The 25531-nt window shown below is 36.5% G+C and overlaps 2 protein-coding genes across 2 annotated transcripts; one reads left to right on the forward strand and one right to left on the reverse strand.

Moving 5' to 3' along the window:
• Window positions 1-1666: 1666 nt before the first annotated feature.
• LOC142175267 (secreted RxLR effector protein 161-like) lies at window positions 1667-2050 on the reverse strand. The gene has a single exon (XM_075241852.1). The coding sequence runs from the start codon at window positions 2048-2050 to the stop codon at window positions 1667-1669; it is 384 nt and encodes a 127-aa protein (XP_075097953.1).
• A 10205-nt stretch (window positions 2051-12255) lies between these two features.
• LOC107787706 (cellulose synthase-like protein E6) lies at window positions 12256-15895 on the forward strand. Its single transcript, NM_001325440.1, is given in 8 exon segments — window positions 12256-12586; window positions 12768-13086; window positions 13378-13518; window positions 13604-13735; window positions 13838-14050; window positions 14192-14419; window positions 14679-15026; window positions 15225-15895. Coding segments are annotated over 8 exon segments (2223 nt in total). The 5' UTR covers window positions 12256-12281; the 3' UTR covers window positions 15762-15895.
• The last annotated feature ends 9636 nt before the right edge of the window (window positions 15896-25531 follow it).

Genomic DNA, 25531 nt, shown 5'->3' on the forward strand with positions numbered 1-25531 from the left:
TTCTTATGCAGAATCATTTGCTTGTCACCTATATTATCATCTGTATAACTTTCCTTCTCATCTCCATATGATCCCTCATTCTCACACTTTTCTTCTTCATTGGCTATGTTTTGATCATTATGATCCTCATGATTGTTCACAACTTTTTATTATTTTTCACCCCCATCATCATCCTCATCCTCAGTTCAACTAAATGAAAGGCCATCAGAAGCCTCATTTTGCACAGGTTCTTTACTTTCTTCCCTCTCAACCACATGCTCCACAACAGTGGTATCTACCTCCTTCCCCAGATCACCTACACCCTTTTTTCTACAGTGAATTTCTCTACTTGTGGCTTCTCACCCATAGGTGCGAGAGTATCTAGGGGTGTAGCGTCTATAGCAGACACCAAAATATCTAATATCGAAGAAGGATGTTGTACCTGATCAGTAATGACTGGCACTGATTCCCCATGAACCACAGATTCCTTGGCTACTGTATCTACCTGCGTAGCAGCATCAGGCACTTTATTGATAGATTTTCTTTGAGTGGCCTTGACCTTTGTTGACTTAGAGGTATTTTTTTTAGTAAGCTCAGGTGAATTGGTGGTTGGTTTTGGAAGTGGGGGTACAGTGGAGGAGGGGATGGAAAGAGCAGCAGGAACAGGAGATGATGATGTAGGTACAATGAAGGATATCGAAGGAGAAGGAGCAGGTGTGGGTGTGTGTTCCCTCAATGGCTTGGCACTTTTCTTTGATTTAGGATTCATGATTTTGGGTTTTGCTTCAGCCTTGGTTGATGATTTGGCTTTAGAGGGGGTTTGACTGGCTTTACGCATGGTGATCAGATAAGAGACTCGAAGAAGAGAGAGGGAGATTTAGTTCTTGATTCTTGCTTAGTGTTTGAGAGAAACAGTGACGTCTGAGAAGCTGATTATAAGGGACTTTTAAAAACATTACTCCTGATTTGACCGGAAGAAAGAAGGTGACCGAATTTGAGTTCTAACGGGACTCTTATAACAGTTACTTTGGATGTTAATATTTCACGAGTAATTGAACTCTAATTGCACTAGGATTCCCCTTTACTCTTTGACTAGAAGACGACTAGAAGTGATGCCAACGGAATTAGAAGTCTGACCATAGCAATAATTTTAGGATATTAATTCCTAGCAACTTAAGACAGTATGGCACGTACCTGAGTCAAAGAATCAACTCCTTTGAAATTCCTTATTTGTTTCTGCAATAAAGCTTCAGCACTTCATATTAGTATCATACACCACAGTTATCAGCCAGATTTTCCAAGCAAGTGTGTGAGCGTAATACAAGCACAAAGATGAATCAAACATATTGTACTTAGTTATCTATATCTAATTATGTCTTTTTATAGCCAATCACTGGATTCAACTAAGTGGTAAGAGTTGATTACACCTAGTTCTAGTCTATTTCTTTCAAAGTGATCCCTACTCAAAGCTTTAGTAAAATTATCAGCAATTTGATCTTCAGTTTTACAAAAGTTAATTGAGATATTCCCCTTTTCAATATTGTCTCTTAGAAAGTGATTTCTAATATCATTGTGCTTGGTTCTTTTGTGCTGACATGATGTTTATGGCACTGGTGTTATCACATAAAATGGGAACACAATCAACAAATATACCATAGTCCCTTAGTTGTTGTCTTATCCATAGCAACTAAGCACAGCAGGATGCTGCAGCCATATATTTAGTCTCAGTTGTAGATAAGGCCACTGAGTTTTTCTTATTGGTTCCCCAAGACACCATACAATAACCTAGAAAATGAATTGTTCCTGAAGTGTTTTTCCTGTCAACATGAAAACCTGCATCGTCAGCATCAGCATAACCAACTAGATCAAAGTTATACCCTCTGCGATACCATAGACAGAGGTCAGGGGTCTCCTTGAGATATCTTAGTATCCTTTTGACAGCCTTCAGGTGAGATTCTTTGGGATTTGCTTGAAATCTTGCACATAGTCCCATACTGAACACTATATCAAGCCTTCTTGTTGTGAGGTACAACATTGACCCAATCATTCCTCTATATAGTTTATGTTCCATATTTTTCCCTTCTTAATCAAGGTCTATCTTTGTTGCAGTTGCAATGGGAGTGTCAATGGACTTAGAGAAGTCCATGTTGAACTTCTTCAGTAGTTCTTTGATATATTTCTGCTGATGTATCATGGTTTCAGTATGTGTTTTCCTGATTTGCAACCCCAGAAAGAAGTTCAATTCACCCATCATGCTCATTTCAAACTCATTTCCCATCATCTCAGTAAATTCCTTGCACATTGCTTCATTGGTAGCCCCAAAGATAATGCCATCCACATACACTTGCATAATCATAATATTATTCCCTCTGCTCCTTAGAAATAGAGTGTTGTCCACCTTTCCTCTTACAAAGTTTTTGGCTAAGAGGAACTTTGAGAGCCTTTCATGCCAAGCTCTTGGAGCTTATTTCAGTCCATAAAGAGCTTTATCCAGTTTGAACACATAGTTAGGAAATTCTTCACTTTCAAATCCAGAAGGTTGTTTCACAAACACTTCCTCCTTCAAATAACCATTCAAAAAGGCACTCTTTACATCCATCTAATATATGGTGAACTCCATGTGGGCAGCAAAGGCTATCAGCATTCTTATAGCCTCTAGTACATGTGCAAACATCTCATCATAGTCAATGCCCTTCTCTTGATTGTATCCCTGAACCCCAAGTCTAGCCTTGTTCCTTGTGATATTTCCTTGTTCATCCAGCTTGTTTCTAAACACACATCTGGTACCTATGGCAGTTCTGTTCTTGGGTTTTTGCACCAATGCCAGACCTTGCTTCTCTCAAACTGATTTAGCTTCTCTTCCTTGGCTATGATATAGTATGGATCCTTTAGAGATTCTTTGATGGTCTTAGGTTCAAACTGTGAGAGAAATGTTGTGAGTGCACATACATTTCTAAGAGAAGACCTGGTCTGTACCCCTACATTTGGATCAGAGATGATATTATCAAGAGGATGTGAACTTTGATGCTTCCATGGTCTGATCTGTATAAGCAGAGAAGATTCACCTGATGAGTGACCCAAAGGAACATGTTCAATAGGTGTGGCTTCATTAGTCTGGTCAGTTGTTAGAGTAGTTTTTCTTTTTCTTGTTCCTTATAATCACTGTCAATTTCCTTGTGGTCTTCGAATCCATCTTCATGCTGAGGTTCAGATTCCTTTGTAACTCCATCACCAGTGAGTTCTATGTCATAATCTTCATCCTGCAAATGTTTCTCACCCAAATTGTTAGATTCATCAAATATAACATGAATATTTTCTTCTACACACATAGTTTTTTTATTAAAAATATTATAACCCAATAAAATTCTCTCATCACTTTTATCATCAAAGTTACCTAGAGCTTCTTTCCCATTATTATGCACAAAACATTTTCACCCAAAGGCTCTCAGGTGAGTGATGTTGGATTTTTTTCTTCTAAGTAACTCGTAGGGAATTTTCTCAAGAATGGGTCTGACCATGCATCTATTTAGCAGGTAGCAAGCAGTATTGATTGCCTTAGCCCAGAAAATCTTAGGCAGTCCACTAGCAATTAACATGGTCCTCCCCATATCTTCTAAGGATCTATTTTTTTTCTACAATCCCATTTTATTGTGGAGTTCTAAGTGCAGAGAAATTATTGTCAATACCATGTGAGCCACAGAACTCAAGGAATTTTGAATTTTCAAATGCAGTTCCATGGTAAGTTCTTATACTTAATACATTGCACCCTAGTTTATGTTAAATCATTCTAACAAATATACAGAAAACATCAAAGTTTTCATATTTGGATTCCAAAAAGAAAGTTCAGGTATACCTGGAGAAGTCATCAACAATCACAAACACATACCTCTTACCTCCTCTGCTTCTTATTCTCATTACTCCACAAAGGTCTATGTGAAGAAGTTCCAGAGGTTTAGAAGTACTGACAACCTTTTTAGATTTAAAGGATGACCTTACATGTTTCCCTCTAACGCAGGCATCACAAACTATGTCAGAGGTGAACTCAACTTTAGGTAGCCCAAAGACCAAGTCCTTTGTTGCCAACTTGTTGAGTTGAGAGCGACTAGCATGTCTCAGTCTTCTATGCCATAATAGTGGATCATCTTCCACTACCCTCAAGAATGTGTTCTCACTCTAGGGAAGTGACATAATCGATATCTTATAAATATTGTTATGTCTCTTACCCTTTAACACAATTTCATTAGCATCAAGCTTAGTGACGGTGCAAATTTTGGAATTGAATTTTACCTCATTTCCTTTGTCGCATATTTGAGAGATGCTAAGAAGATTGTGTTTAAGACCTACCACATAATACACATCTTCTATAGAATGAGAGAGTGATTTACTAACCTTGTCAATACCTGTTATCTGGCCCTTTTTCCCATTTTCAAATGACACATTCCCTCCTTGGAAGGCTGTCGGTGAGAGGAAATTTTTCTTTTCTCCAGTCATATGTCTTGAGCATCCACTGTCTAGATACCAGTCCTGATTGTTTCCTCCCATCTTATCCTGCACCAAAATTCACAAGTTAGTTTTGGGAACCCAGACAATCTTGGGTCCCTTTTGTTGGAAAAAGGATGAATCAGATACCTTCTTGCCCCAAAGGGGAGAGGATTAGAAGCTATTTTCTTGTAACCTTAATCCACTTAGTATGGACAGGAAGATTGACCTTTGGCTCCTCTTCCTTCTTTATATTTTTAGCAATACCAAAGGTGTTTCTAAACTGAGCATGAATTAAGGCAGGACAAGCGTCCTAAAGTGTCCTACTTTTCCATAATGAGTGTACATGTTATTATCATAAATTCTTACATACTTCTAGTCAAACTTAGGGACAGATTTTCTGTAGCCAATTCCAGATTTGTTAGAGATACAGTTTTCATTCAGCCAATTCAAGTCATCAGAAGATCAATGCCATTTGCTTAGTCTTGAGAGTTCATAATTAGCCTTTTCTAGGTTTCCCTGCAGGACTTTATTTCTACATTTAGCATCATAAAGATTATATTTAGCAATTTTTAACTCCTTTTCAAGTTTATCCTGCAAATCACTCATTTTTTCCTTGCCATGTATATCAGGAGACTTCTCATTCTTAGAAGTAAGCTCAAGAACATGGTTATTAAGGTCCTTGACCTGTTTCTCTAAATTAGCTTTGTCAGATTCAAGCTCTTTGATATCAAGTTTGACACATGAAAGGTTGCTTATTAACTGATCATTTTCAGTACTCATTTTATCCATTTCATTCATTAAGGTCAGAATTATGACCATCAGTTATTTTTTGGACAAAGCATGAATGTTCTCTTTCAAGTCAATATACTTACCTGATTTGTTTCATCTTCAGTTTCTGAATTACTCATGGCCATCATCCCTATCACTTCTTCCTCTATTTTGGATTCTTCAATCGCCATCAATGCCACTTCAATGTTTTCATTTCCAAAGTCAGTTTTCAAGGTCCTCCATATATCATGAGCAGAGATGCAAGAGGATACTCTGAGGAGAGTGTTTCTGGACAAGCTTCTGTAGAGCAGATCCTTTGCTTTAGCATTTTTCTAAACTAGCTGACGATCTTCCTCATCGATTCCCCTTCTCTTTTGTTGTACTTGTTACCTTCACTATCAATTTTGGTTGGGAGAATTGGTCCATGACTGACAATTACCCATAGGTTTTATAAGTAGCCTAAAGAAATATTTCCATACGCAGCTTTCATTCATCATAGTGGTGTTCATCAAACAGAGGAGGTCTTCCAATGTGCATTCCAAGATGTACTGGGGGTTTTGTCTCCACAGCTTGGTGTTCATCAATCACAGCATAGAGACTTATAGCCTCATCCTCCTTTTCTTTCTCTTGATCACTTCCACTGTCCTCATATGCTACCAAGAAGGCATGTTTCTTGCTTCAGTAAATCCTTTGCCTAGAATTTTTCCTTTATTGGAACCTTTTTCTCTTATCTTCTCCCATTTTTCCTTTGCAGATCGTTCTTTCCTCCGCTCAATTTCCCACATAGGGCAGTCCTTGACCATGTGATCTAGCTTGTTACAATTGTAGCACCCATCATAATTAGCTTTGTCGATCTACTTAGGCTTGCTACTGGTCTCTCTTGGATGTACTTTTGGAATTCTTCATGAACCTATTGAACTTGGAAAAGATTGCTAGATCGGGATCATCATAGTCAGATTCATCATCCCCAGATGCTTTAAGAACCAAGGCCTTATCCTTCTTTGGTTCTTCATTGCGTAGTTCTATCTTTCTCATTTCATTAGTTTTTAAGTTTCCAACCAACTCATCAAGTGAGATTTTATCAAATTCCTTGGCTTCCTGGATTGCAGTGAATTTTGATTCCCATGAAGCCGGAAGGATTATTAGAACCTTACTAACCAACTCTTCTGAGGTAAACACCATTCCAAGTGATTTAAGTTCATTGGTTATTATAGTAAATCTAATCATCATATCCTGGATGGGCTCAGACTCCTTCATGGAGAAGAGCTCATAGTTTCTCATGAGTAGCTCTATCTTTGATCTTTTTACTTGGTTTGTTCCTTCATGGGTAATTTGGAGTGCATCCCATATCTGCTTCGCATTAGAGCACACAGAAATTCTATTGTACTCATCATGACTAAGTCCACAGATAAGGATTTTCTTAACCTTTGCATTCCTCTCCATCATTCTGAAATCTTGTGCCACAAATTCGGAGAGGTCCTTAGGAACTATTTCATTTTTTGCATTTTACTTAGTAGGAATGAAAGGACCTTGATTTACTATGGTCCATAGTTCAAAGTATTCAGTTGTTAGGAAGTCTTCCATTCTTGCTTTCCACCAACTGTAATATTTTTCATTGAACAGGGGTGGCCTGGTAGTTGATTGTTCTTCATTAATTCTGGGTGGAGCACTCATCTTGCTTTCAAGATCTCTCTAGGTGTTAGCTGTGTATATGAGAGAACCTGCTCTGATACCAATTGTTAGTTTGAGTGCCCGTATGGATTACTAAAGAACTTGGTTCTTTATCGTGTTACTTAAGCATGAAGTAAATGATCAATAAAATGAATACATCTATTTTTACGTGGAAAATCACCCGGCTCAAAAGGTGCAAAAATCACGACCTATCACGTAGGATTTTTAACTCCAACTCTACTAGAACAATGAGCCAAAATGTATCAATTACAAGACTGTAATTTAATACTCTCTAGTACTCCTACTACTCCTATTTGATTCATAAGTTACTCTAACTTGTAAAGCAAACACTCACCCCAACTCTTTAATTGTAAATGACACTTGATTACAACTCAATTTTCTAAAATATATTCACTAGACTAACTCAAGAAGAATACAATGCAAGTACTCGACTAGGGTAAACAACTTATGATTCTTCAGTTGATGTGTAAAAGCATAGATTCAGAAGTCCAAAATCGATCATATTTAAATGCTTCAACTTGAGATCTTCTAGGAGTCTTATTCATAGTTAGCTTCCTCTTTGATATGACTCCTATTGTTCCAAGGATTCCACAAGCTTTGGGACCTCTATCTCTGACTGAATTATCCATAGCTTTGGGACTTCTGTCTCTGTCTTGTACAGACATACAAGTATCAACATGAGGAGTTGGTCCTTTATCGTGAGAAGCTGATTTTTTCAGAACAATTAAGCAACTAAGTCGAGGACCTGGTTCTTTGGCCATTTAATTATACTTTGTTAATCATCAAAACTTCAATACACAACACTAAGGTTTGAATTTCGCCACCTTTAGGGACAGTTCCAATCAATGCCTCCAGTTTCATTAGCCTTTCCCGCAGTTCATTATTACCGTCGTCCATGTTATCAAACAGGACCAAGAAATATGCCACTGCTTGTCGTGTCTCCATCACGAACCTGATCCGCTCTGATACCAGTTGTCATGGGCTAATTTTCTATCCGTCGAAACCAGCTTACACGATAGCCAGGCCTCACGCCCAACTTCAGCCTTCTCATAACACTTGGCCAAAAATTTAGCAACTTTGGACTTAGTACATTTTTTGGCAGATTTCAACGTAGTATGTCTTAGGAACAATTTAGGCTACGAATTTAAGTAAAGGCTACAAAATATAAACAAGAACACAAATATCAATATACAGAAAACTCATTTCCCAACTTTGTATTTAACTCGAGCATACAAAGAAATTCAAACTCGAAGTGCAATGCCGTATAGAAAAGATCACTCTTGATATTCAGTTTTTCTCACAAGACAACTCATAGCCTTAGGCATTTTCACTCTTAAAAATAGACTAAGTAACTCTTTCCTAACTTTAACATGTACTCCCATACGTTTTTACAAGCATAAGGGTGTTGAACATTTATGGATCATGTAACAACCCTTTGCCTTTATCCTTGTCACTCTTAGGCTGAGACACTTGTCCCACACATCCCACTATTTTAGCCTAATATAGTTGACATCCCCCAACTACTAGGATCATGCTATGATAATGGAAATAAGGCTCCAAAAATATTCTAGTAACCACCTCCCAGATTTGAACAAAAGCCAACTGATGCCCATGTGCACAACATATGTTGTGTAACCGTCTTTGACTTTGTCAATGCTGAAGCATGCTGCCTATGTGCGTGCCTTGGATTGAATCAGGCACTAATGCCTTGCTCTCGGGTGCATTGCAGCCACATTAAGCCTTTGCCAATGCCCATGCATACTGCTCTTTGTCACGCCCCGATGTCATGACAAGTCTACCTTGCGCATGCCTTCGTTGCACTTAGCCTGCCCTTGCCCAATTCGTTTTTACCTTGCTTTAGCATCACTGCCTCATGCCTTAATGCCTTTTCCATGTCATAGTGTCACACTCAGCCCGCATCATGTTTGTTAAGCCTTACCAAGCTGCCTTGCCTCTCTTAAAGCCTTGGTCATCACTTGCTCGTTTTCCCTTTTACCTTGGTGTTAGCTCGCACACCTTAGCTTTGCAACACTCATTTTGCCTCATGACAATACTTTTGTTGTCAAGCCAAGCTCAAAGAGGTGGAACCCTAACACCTAACTCCTTTCTCTCGTTGTAAATAGTGGCAATATTTTAACTCATCTTAGCCCTCTTGAAACTGACTTGTCGGTTTTATAAACAATCTTTAAAACTCCTTCCTACTAGCTCAATGACTTTTCGTTGTAAATACGGTGGCGTAAACCCTAAATAGTTATGGGAATGCCTCAGCCTAGCATGAATTAGCCGGAGCAGAGACGGATACAAGATTTTAGAAAAATGGGTGCACTATTATGAAGAGCTGATTCCAGGATCTAAATTTTATTGGTACAACTTTTAGTTCTTAATGTTGCACATATTGCACTTTTAAAATTTATAAGTTCAAAAATAATTTTCTTTAAAAAACATATAATAATTTTCTTGCATATATATTTTTGCTCGGTGTAAAAAATATTGTGATCAGTTGAACCCATTAATTATGTACTACATCATCCATTGCTACTAGTTTTAACATAAGTATTTTGTTTAGTTAGAGGCGCATCCAAGATTTTAGGAAGATGGGTGTACTATTACAAAGATGTGAATCTAGGATATAAATTTTATGAGTTCAACCTTTACTTTTTACTATTGCACACATTGCACTTTTGAAATTATATGTTCAAAAATAATTTTCTTTAAAATATAAATTTTCTTACATCTATATTTATGCTCTGTGTCGAAAATATTGGGATCAGTTGAACACATTGACTATATGCTACATCATCCATTGTTATTAGTTTTAACATACATATTTCATTTAATCATATAAGAATTTACGGTGGCAAATAAAGAATTGCAATTTCATTATGTGAAAATTTTGAAAGAATAAACTAAAAAAAGAAAGAAAGAAAGAAAAAGAAAAATACTTAATTAATATGCAAAAAATAATATCCACATGCCCATCTTCCATGGGCACCTAGTTCTAGAAAAAGAAAAGAAAAAATAACAACTCACAACCTCATTTAAGAAATATAACATTACTATATACATGATCTAGGGGAAGAACATGAGTTCGCGTGCCCCAAGAAACTTCAAATACGCCCTTATAATAAATGACTTTTTAACCTTTGTTGTGCCCATTAAGCAAATATTGACTCCTAGAACAAAAATATATTTTGACTAAATTATCATTAATTAAAATTTATATGTTGTTAACTTGACACATAGAGATATGTAAATAAGAGCAAATTTTGAAAAAAATAAAATTAATTTCTTCTCGATTATATAAAAGGACACTTATTTTGAACCAAAATAAAAGCCAAAAAAGTCATTTTAATATGGATTGGAGAGAGTAGTAGACAAGGTTATTTTTTTCACTTTAAAATAGATTTGAACAATTAGAGGCATATGAAAATATTTTTGGTTTTCTATTTAGCGGTAAAAACTGAGATTACTAGATGATGAAAATTTGAAAAACATATTGCCTTCATCTTGAATGCTCCTTATATCATAATAAGCAACCCGATATTGATAGTTTAGATTTAGTTTCTGCATTAAAAATATTAAGAAAAACAGTACAATTAGAAGATAACAGTTTAATTGATATACTCAATCAAATAAAAAGATTTGATTATTTTCTAAATGCCTATATTACTTATAGAATAATGTTAATAACTCCTATTATTGTTGCTTCAAGGGAAAAAAGTATTTCAAAATTAAAATTGATAAAACCTTACCTAAGATCGACAATGTCTCAAATATATTAAATGAATCAGCTATATTGTTAATTGAGAAAGACTTATTAGGAGAGATTGATTATAAAAATTAATAATAACTTTGCATCTAAAGAAGTTAGAAAAATAGATTTTAAATAAAAATAAAATATTTTTTATTAATAAAAAAGTTAAGGCCCCTCATAAAATTTGGCTTTAGGCCACGAAATTGGTCGGGCCGCCCTGTTGTCAAGTAAATCATTCTTTTAAGAATTGAACCGAAACAAAATAAAACTGATGAGTATATTTTTCCACAATAGTTTAAAGAACTCTTGAATGTTATAACTTGGACCCTCTTTTTTAGTTGTACGTTCTTCATTATTCTTGATATTCAAATAATTTCCCTCGCTATGTATAGTTAAATATAATTCAAACAAATCATGATCTTGTTTTTTTTAAATATAAAAGCTGCTGTTCTTTTGTTAACGCGTATTTTCTATTTCCGTATATTTTAGTGATTAGCTGAGTCGCGTTACTATAGTAAATAAGATGTTGGGATAATAATATATTCTTTGATTTAACTCGTAGACACATGCAGATGCGTTTTTGTATCATCAATGTATTGTAAGTTTGTAACTTGATATATACAGTATGTTATTTGTTTTATTTTCTTAAATTTGTAAATTAGGTTACTATAGATAGTTACATATTGTTGCATGTGAAATTAATAATATGTCACTCGAATTATTAGTATGACTAATGACTAAATTAGTAGCTGAGTTTAGATTTTCGTTTCTTATAGACCTGTCCAAAAAAAGACCATCTATTCTGTTCTTTCAAACCACGGCAAGCACGTGATATTTTCTTAACGAAAGATAACCTTGAAGTAAAATATGATTTAAAAAAAGAGAGAGTAAAATAAGATTTAATTTATGTGATTTTCTTTAACCAATGGACGTGGAAAGCTGCCTGCATCTCGACCGCTTTGCTTTTGTGTATCAAAGTGTGTAGACTATTCTACGATATATAAATTATATATATATAAAGTGTCTAAAAATCCCCTTACGCGTTTGTCCTTTTGTTTCACCTGTTAACCTCATCATGAGTGTCGTCTCTTACTAGTGGCAAGACTCAAGAGTCATTGCACCTTGTTAATTCTTTTATATATATTCTCATATCCTTCATTTTCCACTCTATTTTGAATCATTTTTTAAATTGGTACGCAATGGCACACGGATCTCTAATAGTGACACACAAAAATTACATAGCCACCCATTTATTTTAATATTAATATGGTCCACCTAGGTTTATATTAGGGGCGGATCCACTTCTTTACCTACGGGTTCACGTAAATTCATTAAATTTTATTCAAACAGTAAAAATGTATTCGAAAAATTTACTAAATATATATAAATATTTAAATATGAACCCGGTTACTATTAAAAATTTACTCAAAATCGTTACAGAAACCCATAAACATTAAATCCTAGATCCGCCTCTGATTTATGTACTGTATGCAATAAACTGCCACACCTAGTAATAAACTACAAATTTAGAATATATATATATCCATAATATATAGGTTTGTTACTCTTTGGCTCTGTTTGTGCATCTAGAGAGAGAGAGAGAGAGATGGGGGAAGATGGAAGAGGTAGAGAAGAGGGAGAAAAAACTAATTTGAATCTTCCACTATTTGAGTCAAAGGCAGCGAGAGGAAGGAATATCTACAAGTTGTTTGCTTCAACAGTGTTAGTTGGTATATGCTTGATATGGATATACAGATGGATTAATATGCCAAGAAGAGGTGAATCTGGGAGATGGGCATGGATTGGAATGTTCTTATCTGAGCTTGTCTTTGGTTTCTACTGGATTATCACTCAGTCTGCTCGTTTGGATGTTATATATCGTTTTCCTTTCAAGAACAGACTCTCCCTCAGGTTCGCTCTCTTATCATTCCACACAGAGCGCATATTTTTTTCTCGTTATTCTGATTTTGATTTTCGTATAATGTATTTTGGGTCGCGCTTTATTTTACTTTTGACTTGGCAAAGCTACTATTTGTTGAATAACAAGATCTCAACTTGTAGTCAAAATCCAATCTTTGTTTTCAATTTGTAGATACGAGGAGAAGTTGCCAGGTGTGGACATATTCGTTTGCACAGCAGATCCTATAATGGAGCCTCCAACACTGGTGATTAACACAATATTGTCAGTGATGTCATATAATTATCCTCCAGAAAAGTTGAGTGTTTACCTTTCAGATGATGGGGGTTCAGAATATACTTTTTATGCTCTCCTTGAGGCCTCTCGATTCTCAAAATATTGGATTCCTTTCTGCAAGAAATTCAATGTGGAGCCCAGGTCCCCTGCTGCCTATTTTGAAGATTCCTGCAGTTTAGATGATAAAGTTTTTGCTCAAGAATGGTTCAATACCAAGGTGCATGAGAACTTGCCTTTTTTCTCAAAATTAAAAATATATACTTGTTGAGTTGAGTCAAACATGCATGGGCGGATTAAAACAAGTCAAAATAATAAGAGGTCATGACTCTATCTGCTAAAGTAGAATGGATCAGATGGTATATGTCAAATAACATGTCATATATAATCCAATCCTCCATCTCGATGGGGCCAAGTCAACAAACGGGTTACTAAAATATTTGTTGAATTTACTACCTCTACGGACCCTTAATTAACACTAAATCATGTGTTCCTTACAAACTTTCTTCAGAAGTTATATGAAGACATGAAAACCAGGATTGAAGCCGCGATAGAAAGTGGAAGCATCCCCTGTGAAATTAAGGCTCAGCACAAAGGGTTCTCGGAATGGAACTCAAAAGTCACAAAGCATGATCATCACTCAATTGTTCAGGTAATATATTCTCTTGTTACTAGCATTTATTAAGGTCAAAAAAGAAAAGAACAAAGAATAAAAGATCTACTTTGTGTCCTTTCAGATTCTAATAGATGGAAGGAACCATGACATGGCTGACGTGGATGGAAATCCACTGCCAACACTTGTCTATATGTCACGAGAGAAAAAACCAAAGTGTCCACATAACTTCAAGGCCGGATCAATGAACTCATTGGTAAATAAAGCAATGACTATTTCTTCTTATACAACTTCATTTTCGTTTATTTAGGATTTAAGTTATATATACTAATAGTAAAAAAACTTTGTACACGTGCAGATACGAGTTTCTTCACAAATAAGCAATGCACCCATCATCCTTAACTTGGATTGCGACATGTACTCAAACGATCCAGATGCAATAAGAGAATCACTGTGCTTCTTCATGGACGAAAAAAAAGGGCACGAGATAGCCTTCGTTCAGTATCCTCAGCGTTATAATAATGCAACCAAAAATGATATTTATGGAAATGTGGCTCGAGTGACTCATGAGGTAATAATTTGTAGAAATGATCACGCTTTGACAACCATTTTTCAATTCTGTTGCTGTATGGAAATGAAGTAATTAGTACTATTTATTAACATTCAAAGACATGTTGATGAATTTAAAAACTTGGAATCTCCACAAATGTAGATTGAACTAGCTGGATTAGGAGGTTATGGAGCAGCTCTGTATTGTGGCACTGGATGTTTTCACAGAAGGGAAAGTCTCTGTGGCAGAAAAGTCTCCGAGGAATACACTACTGTTGAATGGAATAATAAGGAAGAAAAATGCACCTATAAAACTGTGGAAGAACTAGAGGAAGCATCAAAAGTTGTTGCAAACTGTAGCTATGAAGAGGGGACTCAATGGGGAAAACAGGTACTAATTTCTTTTCTAGAACCTATACACACAGATACCCCGTGGGTATAGTATAGTGGTAAAAGTTTCTCCTCCTTTCATCAGATGTTTCGAGTTCAAATGGAGCCATATTTGGTAGGAGTGCTAATTCCCCATAGTGAACTTTCAACAGTGCCGGTCCAAATTAGTTGGACCAGTGGATCTTAAAAAAAATTACACCATAGGAACATTCTAGCAAAAGATGATAAACATATGTTTGATTATTGCAATTTGTTTTCAGATGGGGCTGATCTATGGGTGTCCTGTGGAAGATATAATCACAGGATTAACAATCCAATGCAGAGGATGGAAATCAGTGTACTATAATCCCAGTAAACCGGCCTTTTTGGGTGTAGCTCCAACAATCTTAGACGTTGCTCTTGTTCAGCATAAGAGATGGTCAGAAGGCTTGTTCCAAATTTTCTTATCCAAATACTGCCCCTTCATATATGGCCATGGGAAAATCAAATTTGCTGCCCAAATGGGATATTGTATTTACCTTCTCTGGGCTCCTGTTTCTGTTCCTACCTTGTTTTATGTGTCAGTTCCTTCTCTGTGTCTGCTTCATGGCGTCTCTCTATTCCCGGAGGTAATCGGTTTTACTATTTAATTATGTCTTCAACATGCCTATTTGCGTGAGGGCCTGATTCTTTATCACGTGCGAACCACATATGTCTGCTTAGATATTCTTGAATTATGTAACCAATCTCATCTAAAGACTCAAACTTTTAGATACAATACAATTTTATTTACTTAATTATGTCTTCTGACACATGGTATGTCGCAGGTGTCAAGCCTATGGTTCTTGCCTTTTGCATATGTGCTTTTCACCGCAAAGTTTGTGTATTCCTTGGCTGAAGCCATGAGCTGCGGTGATACACCCAAGTCATGGTGGAACTTGCAAAGAATGTGGATGATTCGAAGGACAACTGCGTACTTCTTCGCATTCATAGATTCAGTGATTAAGCAATTAGGCCTCTCTCAGACAGCATTTGCGCTCACAACAAAGGTAGTAGACGACGATGTCCAGAGGAGATACGAGCAAGAGATTATGGAGTTTGGTAGTTCTTCTGCCATGTTCACCATCACAGCAACACTTGCATTGCTTAACCTGATTAGTTTCATTTGGGGAATCAAGAAACTTGCATTAGATGGAGTGGTAAATACTGTGCCACAAGTTATTCTATGTGGATTAATAGTTCTAGTGAATGTCCCAGTGTATGAAGCACTGTTTTTCCGCAGCGACAAGGGAAGCTTCTCGTCCTCTGTTTTGGTACGATCTGTCGTCCTAGTATCAATAGCATATCTGCTACCTATTTTTTAGATTAGTAGACTTAGGATACGTGCTTTATGGTGTGCTCGTACAAATATGTACAAAAATTTAAAAGATGATATTATTACTGTACTATTTAACAATGTATTTAAGTTATAACATAATAAAAAATGTAGTTTCCAAAATGATTGATAACCGACCATGTAAAGTTTAAAAATGAAAAATGTTGATTTACTCATATCTGTAACAAATAACTTAATATATTATATTCTCTCCATCTCAATTTATGTGGTACTATATATTCATTTCTCGAGAGTCAATAATATTTAAAATTATAATGTAGATAATAAAAAAAATACTATAAGTTACAATTTTTCTCATGTCAATATGATAAAAAAGTACAATCTTAAAATGTTAGTCAAAGTTTACATGATTTAAATCTCAAAAAATAAAAAGTTCCTGGGATTGGGAATAGTTAAAAAGATTCTAAATCACAAAAGAGAAGATCAGAAGCAGAGAAGCATACCTCGAAGGGTTGATATATGGATGTACGCGGCTAGAGAGGAGCTCTTTTTATAATCAGCAACTACACTGTTTAGGTATTTAATTTCAAACGTGATGAATCCTCCTTTAATCAAAAATCTCAAACAACATGATTTTTAATTGCTATAAAAAATTAATTGGATGGGGAAGAAGAAAAGGAAAAGACAGTAGACTCAAAGATTTTGAAAGAAGCTAGTGGCTAAGAAAGAAAACCTGAATATTAGTCACAAATAATATTTTAACCAACATAATGTTTTATTCTGAATAAGAAAAGGCGATGACAGTAGCCTCAAAGATTTTGACAGTAGCCTCAGACATGAATCATCTTTTAACTCAAAGAATTAACCAACATAATGTATTAGTCTTAACAAAATGAATTGGACGATCAACAAGGAAGAAAAAGACTTAAAAGAAAAATAATTCTTCCAAAATCATATAAAAGCATCAAAAACAAAAGTAACAACAAATTAAAACAAGAAAAAGACTACAAAAGATTACAATAATATTCTATAGAACGACAACGAAAAGTTTAAAGTACCCACATGCTAAGGAGCAATATTTCATGTAATAAATTTTGAATATTAATTTATCTAAAAATATTAAATTCTTAGTCGATTTTAAGGTCTTCTAATATTAGATATAATATATTCTTAAAATCATTAACCAAAATAGAGATTTTAATTTGATCAACTTGCAATAATCTTGCTAAATTTAGTTATTACTATCATCAAGAAGTTACATCAAAATTGTCAACATTAATTTGTAAGAAGAAAATAAAAGTTGTTAGAAAGTAGTTAGTTTATTAGGAGTTTTTAATGATATTTTACTTGAATTTTGTTGGAATTAAAATTATAGAGATAAAGAGAAATCAATACTGAGAATTTGTACTTCTTCCAATCGTTTAGCAAGGCTGTTGTAATGCCCCGGACGGTCGTTTTGAGTGTTGTAGCCTCGTTCCCTCATTTACTGCTTATTCTATGCTCAATTATTGTTATGTGACTTGCCGGGGTAGTTGGTTTGGTTCCGGGGATGTTTCACAATGAATCGGGACACTTAGTCCCAAGGTTAAAAGTTTAAGTTGAAAGAGTTAACCGGATATTGACTTATGTGTAAACGGCTCCGGAATGGAGTTTTGATGGTTCAGATAGCTCCGTATAGTGATTTTGGACTCAGAAGTGTGTCAGAATATTTATTTGGAGGTCCGTAGGTGATTTTGGACTCAACCCTACCTTATAAATACCTCCTAAACTTAGTTTTTAGAAGAGGAGAAATTATTGGAGAGGCAAAAGACTACGGAACACTTGGAAGCAACGAATCACACGATTTTTCTCTTCCGTTCTTCCTTAATCTGTATTTGAATGCTTTTAATTACTATCACGATTGTTAGTATGGTTATGAGTAGCTAAACTTTTTAATCTAGGGTTTGATGGAATCTTTTGAAGGATAATTTTCTGTTTCATTTAATATAATTTAACCTTTGAATTTATCTACTTGTTCAACTACGTGCTTATTTCAGTTGATTGAATGACCATAGATTGACTGTGCCTATTGGATAAATATTTTGGTGATTGTTGAACAACGGCACTCCCAAGGTATATGAGAGATCAATACGGCGGGTTTAAAAGCGGGATTAGAGATAACGAAGATTTAACGTGATCATAGTGAGCGGTGGAAAAGTGCGAGCTAGCGTAATTCGAGAGAATATGACTAGTAAATTATTGTAGTTGCTCGAGAGAGAATTACGATAAGTCGAGTGCTCATGATCAGTAGAGAAAACTTAGGCGAAATTATAGGAGACGTAGCAGGAAGGATTCCGACAATTGGAAAAATTAAAACTCTAGGCTTTTCTAATCTTGTCTCCAACCCTTAGTATCCCTAGTTTCTAATTTACTTCTTTAATTTGTTAGTTAGTTAGTTAGACATAAGAATTTTAATATTTATAACTTAGGAAGTGTTCGAGTTTCTCTTCTGAGTGATATTGAAGAGTTATAGTAAAACCTTAGTTCTTTGTGGGATTCGACTTCAGACTTTTTAGACCGGATTATATTTGCAGCGACCGTTTATCCTTTTTAGGACTTGAGTTGGGCGTGATCAAATTTTGGCGCCGTTGTCGAGGAACTAACGGTGTAGTTATAGCTGTAGATATTGCTAGGTTTCAAGTTTGAACTTTTATTTTATTTTATTCTAACTGTTGATTTGAGAAACATGACATCTTGGAATTATAGGAGTTTAAGTGTCGATACTACTACTGTTGATCCTCATATATATTATGAAGGAAACCACCCATGGCAAAATTATCAAACCATTCCCGAGAGCGAGTTTGTGGAATGTGTGTGATGTGTGTGTGGTCAAAATGGTCACTTTCATGTTTGTGCTTATATTTTTTATCCTCCCCCAACCCCTTACTGTGATGGTTCTACTTTTTCTTGTGAAGTTAATAGGAACAATGAACTCGGGGATGATGACCTGAAAGAGATCAAGGATATGCTAAGGTGCCTTGTGGGAAATAATAATGAGACACAACTGCAGATACAAAGATAAGAGGTAACTATTCGTAACTTGGAGGCTCAATTGAGTCAACTAGTTGAAGCTTTTAATGTTCAGCAAGTTAATATTATAGATAGTAGCCAGGAGCAGTGTGCATTTGAGACAGAAATGGAGGTGCCAATAGAGGAGTCCAGAGTAGAACACCAACACTCTAACCAGCTAGAATTTGATGATGTCAATGTTGAAGAAATGATACTAGAGTCAGGCAAGGACATTGAGGATACAAATTTAGTTGACTCCAGTATAATTTGTGTCGAGAAGGCTGAAAATCTTGAAGTTCAGGTATTTGAGCGTGCTAGACCTCATTCCAAATATTTCTCTACATTATGTTCGGATGGTGAAATAAGAATTGATCCTTATGAGCATAAAAAGGAGCCAGGGGAAGAGGTAGATGAGCCTTATATTTTGAAATATTTAAGGGCGTCTAGGTAAGGTGACACTCCTCGGTCCAGAGCCAAAAGGTACATGAGAATTTACTTAATTTTTGGCTCACAAGAATTTGTACCGCCCCAGGAGCATAATCATAAGCTTGAATCAAAACTTGGGGTTCAATTCATAAGCTCGGGGTGGAGGCAGAAAGTGGTTCACGTTGTGTCGCGACGGTAAATTAGGAGCTTGTTGGGAGGAAACCCAACTTTACTGTTTTTTTTATTTTTTTAATTATTTTTATTTGTTTACTTTTTTTTATTTTTAATTGTGTTATTTTTTGTAGTGCCGCTTTTGTTTTTTTAGAAGCATGGGAAACATAGATATTGGAAGGATGCAACAACAACCTAAATGGTTAGAACTAAGTGTGAGGTGCCCGCACAGAGAAAAATGCTCGGGAGAAGTTTGAGTACCTCATGAGCTGCTAGTGCGTCGGCCTTTGGCCAACCAGGAAGTTTCTTTTACCCTATTATTATTATTATGTTGTGCATTGGGGACAATACACAATTTTAAGTGTGGGGTGAGGAGATTGTCTGGGTGACTTTCTGTGATATTTTAGTTGTGTTAGTTTAATTGATAGTTTTTTTTTTAGAAAATAAAATTTGGACTTTTCCCAACGATGGATCTCCTAGACAGTTTTATTGAGGGATTAAAGTCTAAACAAAAAATACAAAAAAAATTAGAAAATAAAAAAATACAAAAATATGTCTTTTTATTTTCCTTAGGTAGTAATAATCCCCTATGATTTTTCTTTGTGCACCAGTTCTTTTTCATGGGATGTAACTTGAACCGGATAATAGTATTTTTTTTCTTAGAGTAGAGTAGCACTTAGGAACTAAAGGAGAAGAGATGATGTTATTCCCACCTTTTGACTTGTTTGATGGTTGCATACATAGGTTCTGATATATGTTTCACCTTCCCTTAACTTTAAATATATGATGATGCCTTGATAAAAATTAAATAGCATGTGGTATGACTCCTATGTCTCGGTTTCTTGACTTATGTTCACTTTGTGCTTCATGCTTAATATATCTCTTGGCTTTGTGAATACTTGTTTGATTGAGAGTCTGAATAGGATTGTCCTTAGTGAGTCATGTGCCATGTGTGAAGTGAATTCTTTGTATAGTCCATGTTATTGCATTTGAGTCTAGAACTTGCCCAGAATGTGAATTGAAGTGATATCATAGGTGTTGCTCGGTTTGAAAAGTGATGTTAGGCTTTCTTTCATCTTTTTGAGTTTTATTGCTTATCACAAATAAAATCATCCTTAGTTACCCTTTTGAGACTATAAGCTTTTCTTTTGGCACCCGCATTACAAGGCTACCCCCTTTTGTTCTTAATTGAATCATTTTGATCCTTATACCTCTTAAAGCACTTGAATTGTAAAGAGAGTGTTAGAAAGAAGTAATGAGGAAACTTGGGGTAACTTTTGAGTGGAACCAATAGAAGGAAGAAATGTGCACTTGTATTTTAATAAAACTCCACTAGCGGCACGGCAAAATTACAAAAATAAAAGAAAAAAAAGAGAAGAAAAAAATAAATAAATAAATATTTCTTATTTTTGCTAGTGGATGTGATATGAAGTAGTGCGTAAAGAAGAAGAAAAATATTCTGGGGTGAGCTATCTTGTAATGATTGAAGTGGATTGAAGAAATTTTGCGCTTAAAGTCGAATACGTAATATGTTAAAGTGCTTAGGAGGGTTAGTCACTATATCCTAAATATATCATACCCGTCCCTTAGCCCACATTATAACCATAATAAAGTCCTAGTTAATTTTGGACCGAGCGGGCCTACATTAGTAGAGGTTTACATAATGGGCAAGCATATGGTACTTTTTGCGTGCATGTGACTTCTTTGAGAGAGTGAGTTCTTTTTCTTCATATGTGTGAGTCCTTAAATTATATTCGATCATGCGATTTGGATATGTGGACTCCTTACTCTTTTGTTTTATTGTGAGAGCACATGGTTTCACAAAGCATAGGTGACATTATTAAACTTCTCTGTTAGATTAAGTATTCAAGCCTCGGGTGCATGGTGACATTGAGTTAGTTTTCAAGGCTAGGATTGTTATAATCATGGTGTTCCTGTGTTGGACATTTTGAAATTGGGCATAAGTACGGGACGTGTATTTTGACTGCATATGCTAGAGTTTAATTGTTTCTATCAATCATGGTCATAGGTGTAGTGTTTTGTGAATATGTGGTTTGTTGGGTCCTTGAAGAAGAAGTGTTTAGTTGGTTGACTTGAGGGCGAGCAATATTTAAGTGCGGGGTATTGATGTTGTACGACAAAGCCTTATACGACAATTAAGCTTAATAGAGTTTATTTTTCGTGTAGGAATGCTTGGATATGAAGTGGAGAAAGGTTGCACGACATGGTACCTCGAAGGTACAAAATGAAGCAATAAAAGAAGACGTGCAAGGCAATAAAAGTTCACGGCCGTAGGCAGTGCAAGGCTTTGTCCAGGGCATTCTCATTGGCGCCTCTGATGGCGCCTCGCGGGGTAATGTTGATGCCTCTGATGGCGCCTCGCTGGGTAATATTGGCGTCTCTGACAATGCCCCGCACCGATGATGCTTATCCAAGCCACTTTTATTTCCTCATTATGTTTGGAAGTGTAGACCTCAACCCTACGTTATAAATACCTCTTAAACTTAGTTTTTAGAAGGGGAGAAATTATTGGAGAGGCAAAAGGCTATAAAACACTTGGAAGCAACAAATCACACGAATTTTCTCTTCCGTTCTTCCTTAATCTGTATTTGAATTCTTTCAATTATTATCACGATTGTTACTATGGTAATGAGTAGCTAAACGTTTTCATCTAAGGTTTGATGGAACCTTTTGAAGGATAATTTTCTGTTTCATTTAATATAATTTAACCTTTGAATCTATCTACTTGTTCAACTACGTACTTATTTCAGTTGATTGAATGGCCATCGATTGACTGTGACTATTTATTATGTGTTGCTCGAGAAAGGATACATATTTAGGTGGTTGTTGAACAACGTCACTCCCAAGGTATATGAGAGATCAATGCGAGCTAGCATAATTCGAGAGAATGTGACTAGTACATTATTGTAGTTGCTCGAGAGAAGGTCAGCCCGGTGCACTAAGCTCCCGCTATGCGCGGGGTCCGGAGAAGGTCCAGACCATAAGGATCTATCGTACGTAGCCTTACCCTGTATTTCTGTAAGAGGTTGTTTTCACGGCTCGAACCCGTGACCTCCTGGCAGCAACTTTACCAGTTACGCCAAGGCTCCCCTTCATGACTAGTACATTATTGTAGTTGCTAGATTTGAGTCGTTCGGGGCCGTTTCGCGAGGCAAGGGCTTGTTGGAGTAGAGCTTTACACGGTTTGAGGTAAGTAACACTTCTAAACTTAGTTATGAGGGTACGAATCCCTGAATTTTGTATTATGTGATTGGTGTTGAGGTGACACACATGCTTGGTGATGCTCGTGTGGCGTGCATCGTAGAAATTATGATCCGGTTGATTCTGTGGTATTGTGTCGTCATCAGACCTTGTAGCCATTCATGTGATCTCTATGTGTTAAAGTAATTGAGCTACAGATTCATGTTAGAAATCATGTTAGGCTATATGTTTATCCTGTTGACACCCACTATGATTATTTCTGTTGTTGAATTATTTGCTTAGATGGAAATTTTTTACTCAGTCACATCCATTATTTTCATATCACACCTCAGTCTCCGTCACTATTATTGTTGTGTTATATATCATTGTTTAGGCTAATTGGCATGCGATTTGTGAGCCAAGAGATTGGATATTTTGATGACTGAGTTGGGGGCCGAGAGCCACGTGTGAGTGAGATATGTGGATCGAGTTGCACGCTGTAACAGATCTTATGTCTATATGTGGATGGGGTTGCATGCCGCAACAGGCCTTATGGCTATATGTGGATTGGGTTTCATGCCAGAATAGGCTTTATGGCTATATGTGGATCGGGTTGTATGCTGCAACAGGCCTTATGGCCATATGTGGATCGGGTTGTATGCCGCAACAGGCCTTATGGCTATATGTGGATTGGGTTGCATGCCGCAGAAGGCCTTATAGGATTTATTACTATTTATGGCATCGGGGTGCACACTGTAGCAGGCCTTATAGGCTTACAAGCATGAAACGTATGCTTTCATATTCGTCCATAGGCCAAATCGGATATGTAATTATTGTTGGAGACTCAAATGATGGATATGCAAGCATGATACTTAGATGCTTTCAGCAGTTATCCGCTCTGCACTTGGCTACCCAGCGTTTACCGTAGGCACGATAACTGGTACACTAGAGGTGAATCCTTCTCGGTCCTCGCATTACTATTGATGGGATTGGGCTTCATGCCGCAGTAGGCACCGTACAGTGCTAAGTGAATGAGTGTGACGAACGAGAATTAAGACAGTCAGATTGAGTGCTCTGAAAGTGTGAGTACGTGAGATTTTCATTGTGTTGCATCACATACGGTATTCATATTGGCATATAGATATAGAGATGTCATATTCCTCATATCAGTCACACTTGGCACATTTTATCCGTGTTGAACTTAACTGTTAAATCTAGAAGCATGTCTACATTACCTGTATTGTGTGCAAATAGATTATGGATTTTCTTGGAGATATTGTTGTCCTATTTCCTTTCATTTCTGTATTGTTAAACTCTATATTTGTACTATATTGGTTGAGCTCGTCATTGCTTTCAGCCCAAAGGTTAGATTTGTTACTTATTGAGTTGGTTGTACTCAGGCTACATTCTGCACTTCGTGTGCAGATCCAGGTATTTCCGGACGTGGTGGTTGCTGATCTTGGAGTTTTTATGCACTCAGAGTTCATCGAGTTAGTTACTTTGGCATCCTCAGACCTTGACTCTCCTCCTCTATCTCTTAGTTTTACTTATATTGTTCTACTTTCCTAGATGGTATTTCAGATGTACTCAGTGACACCCGGATTTTGAGAAAATTGTATTCGAGTCGCAGTTGTTTATATCGGATATTTATGAGAGTTATTACTGTTAAACTTGCTTCATCTTATTTTTAACTTAAACATGTCTAGTTTTATTGGGATTGTCGGCTTGCCTAGTTTTGTGATAGGCGCCATCACAACATGTGGAGTTTTGGGTCGTGACAGCTGCTGAGAAAGAAAGTTTTGTTGCTTCATACTATTTTTTGGTGATACAAAATTCATATATCATCATAACCCGCTACAAAATCCATGTATCGAAAATATTCCTTATAACATTAAAGGAAGTTAAATTATCAAATTTGGCCAAATTATTGCACATATTATTCAAGGAGTCTAACAAAATTTGTCTCTTCTTTATCTTCCAAAACATCTTAACTAACAGATGGAGGAAAACTAGGTGATGGAAAATGACATTAGCGTTGGCCTGCTTGGGTCCCTCCTTCGACAAAAGATGTGCCACCATGTTTTCTTGTTTGAAGATATATCGCGTTGTCAGGTGTAACGACCCGGTAGTTGTTTTGAGTATTTTAGCCTCGATCCACTAAATTATGGTTCCTCTATGCTATATTATAGTTATGTAACTTTCCGGGGTGGTTGGTTTTGGTTTCGGGTGAGTTTCAGAGTGAAATGAGACACATAGTCCCTAAGTTGGAGGTTTAAGTCGTAGGGGTTGACCGTAGTTTGACTTGTGTGAAGATGACTCTAGAATGAAGTTTTGACAGTTCCAATAGCTTCGTAGTATAATTTTGATCTTAGGAGCGTATCCGGATGTCGATTTAGAGGTCCGTCGGTTATTTCGGCATGAATTGGCGAAAGTTGAAAAGTTGGAAGATTTTGAAAAGTTTGACCGGGAGTAGACTTTATTGATATCGGGGTCAGATACCAATTCCAGAAGTTGGAATAGGTCTGTAATTTCAGTTATGACTTGTCTGCAAAATTTGAAGTCATGCGGAGTTGATTTTGTATGAATCGGCATCGGTTTCGGAAATTGGAAGTTCATAATTTCTTAGGCTTGAATTTGGCTTGCGATTCGTAGGATTTATGCTATTTGATGTGATTTTCGGCCTCGAGTAGGTCCGTTATGCGTTTTGAAACTAGTTGGTATATTTGGACGGGGTCCCAGGGGCCCTGGGTGTGAATCGGATAGAAATCGTATCATATTTGGACTTAGTGTTCTGATGAAGTTGGGCTGTTCTGGTGTCGTCGCACATGCGGAAGGATTGACCGCAGGTTCGGGCTCGCAAAAGCGAGCACTTGGTCATAGATGCGGAGCTGGGCAGTTTCCCCACCGCAAGTGTGAAAATACAAGAAACCAAAAGCTTCAGCCATTTGCCTA

The sequence above is a fragment of the Nicotiana tabacum genome, chromosome 21 (genome assembly GCF_000715075.1).
Source record: "Nicotiana tabacum cultivar K326 chromosome 21, ASM71507v2, whole genome shotgun sequence".
Taxonomy (NCBI): Eukaryota; Viridiplantae; Streptophyta; class Magnoliopsida; order Solanales; family Solanaceae; genus Nicotiana; species Nicotiana tabacum.

Bases quoted from the DNA above. Each gene is read 5' to 3' on its own strand.
- LOC142175267 (XM_075241852.1), bottom strand. From the start codon at position 2,050: ATGGAACATAAACTATATAGAGGAATGATTGGGTCAATGTTGTACCTC.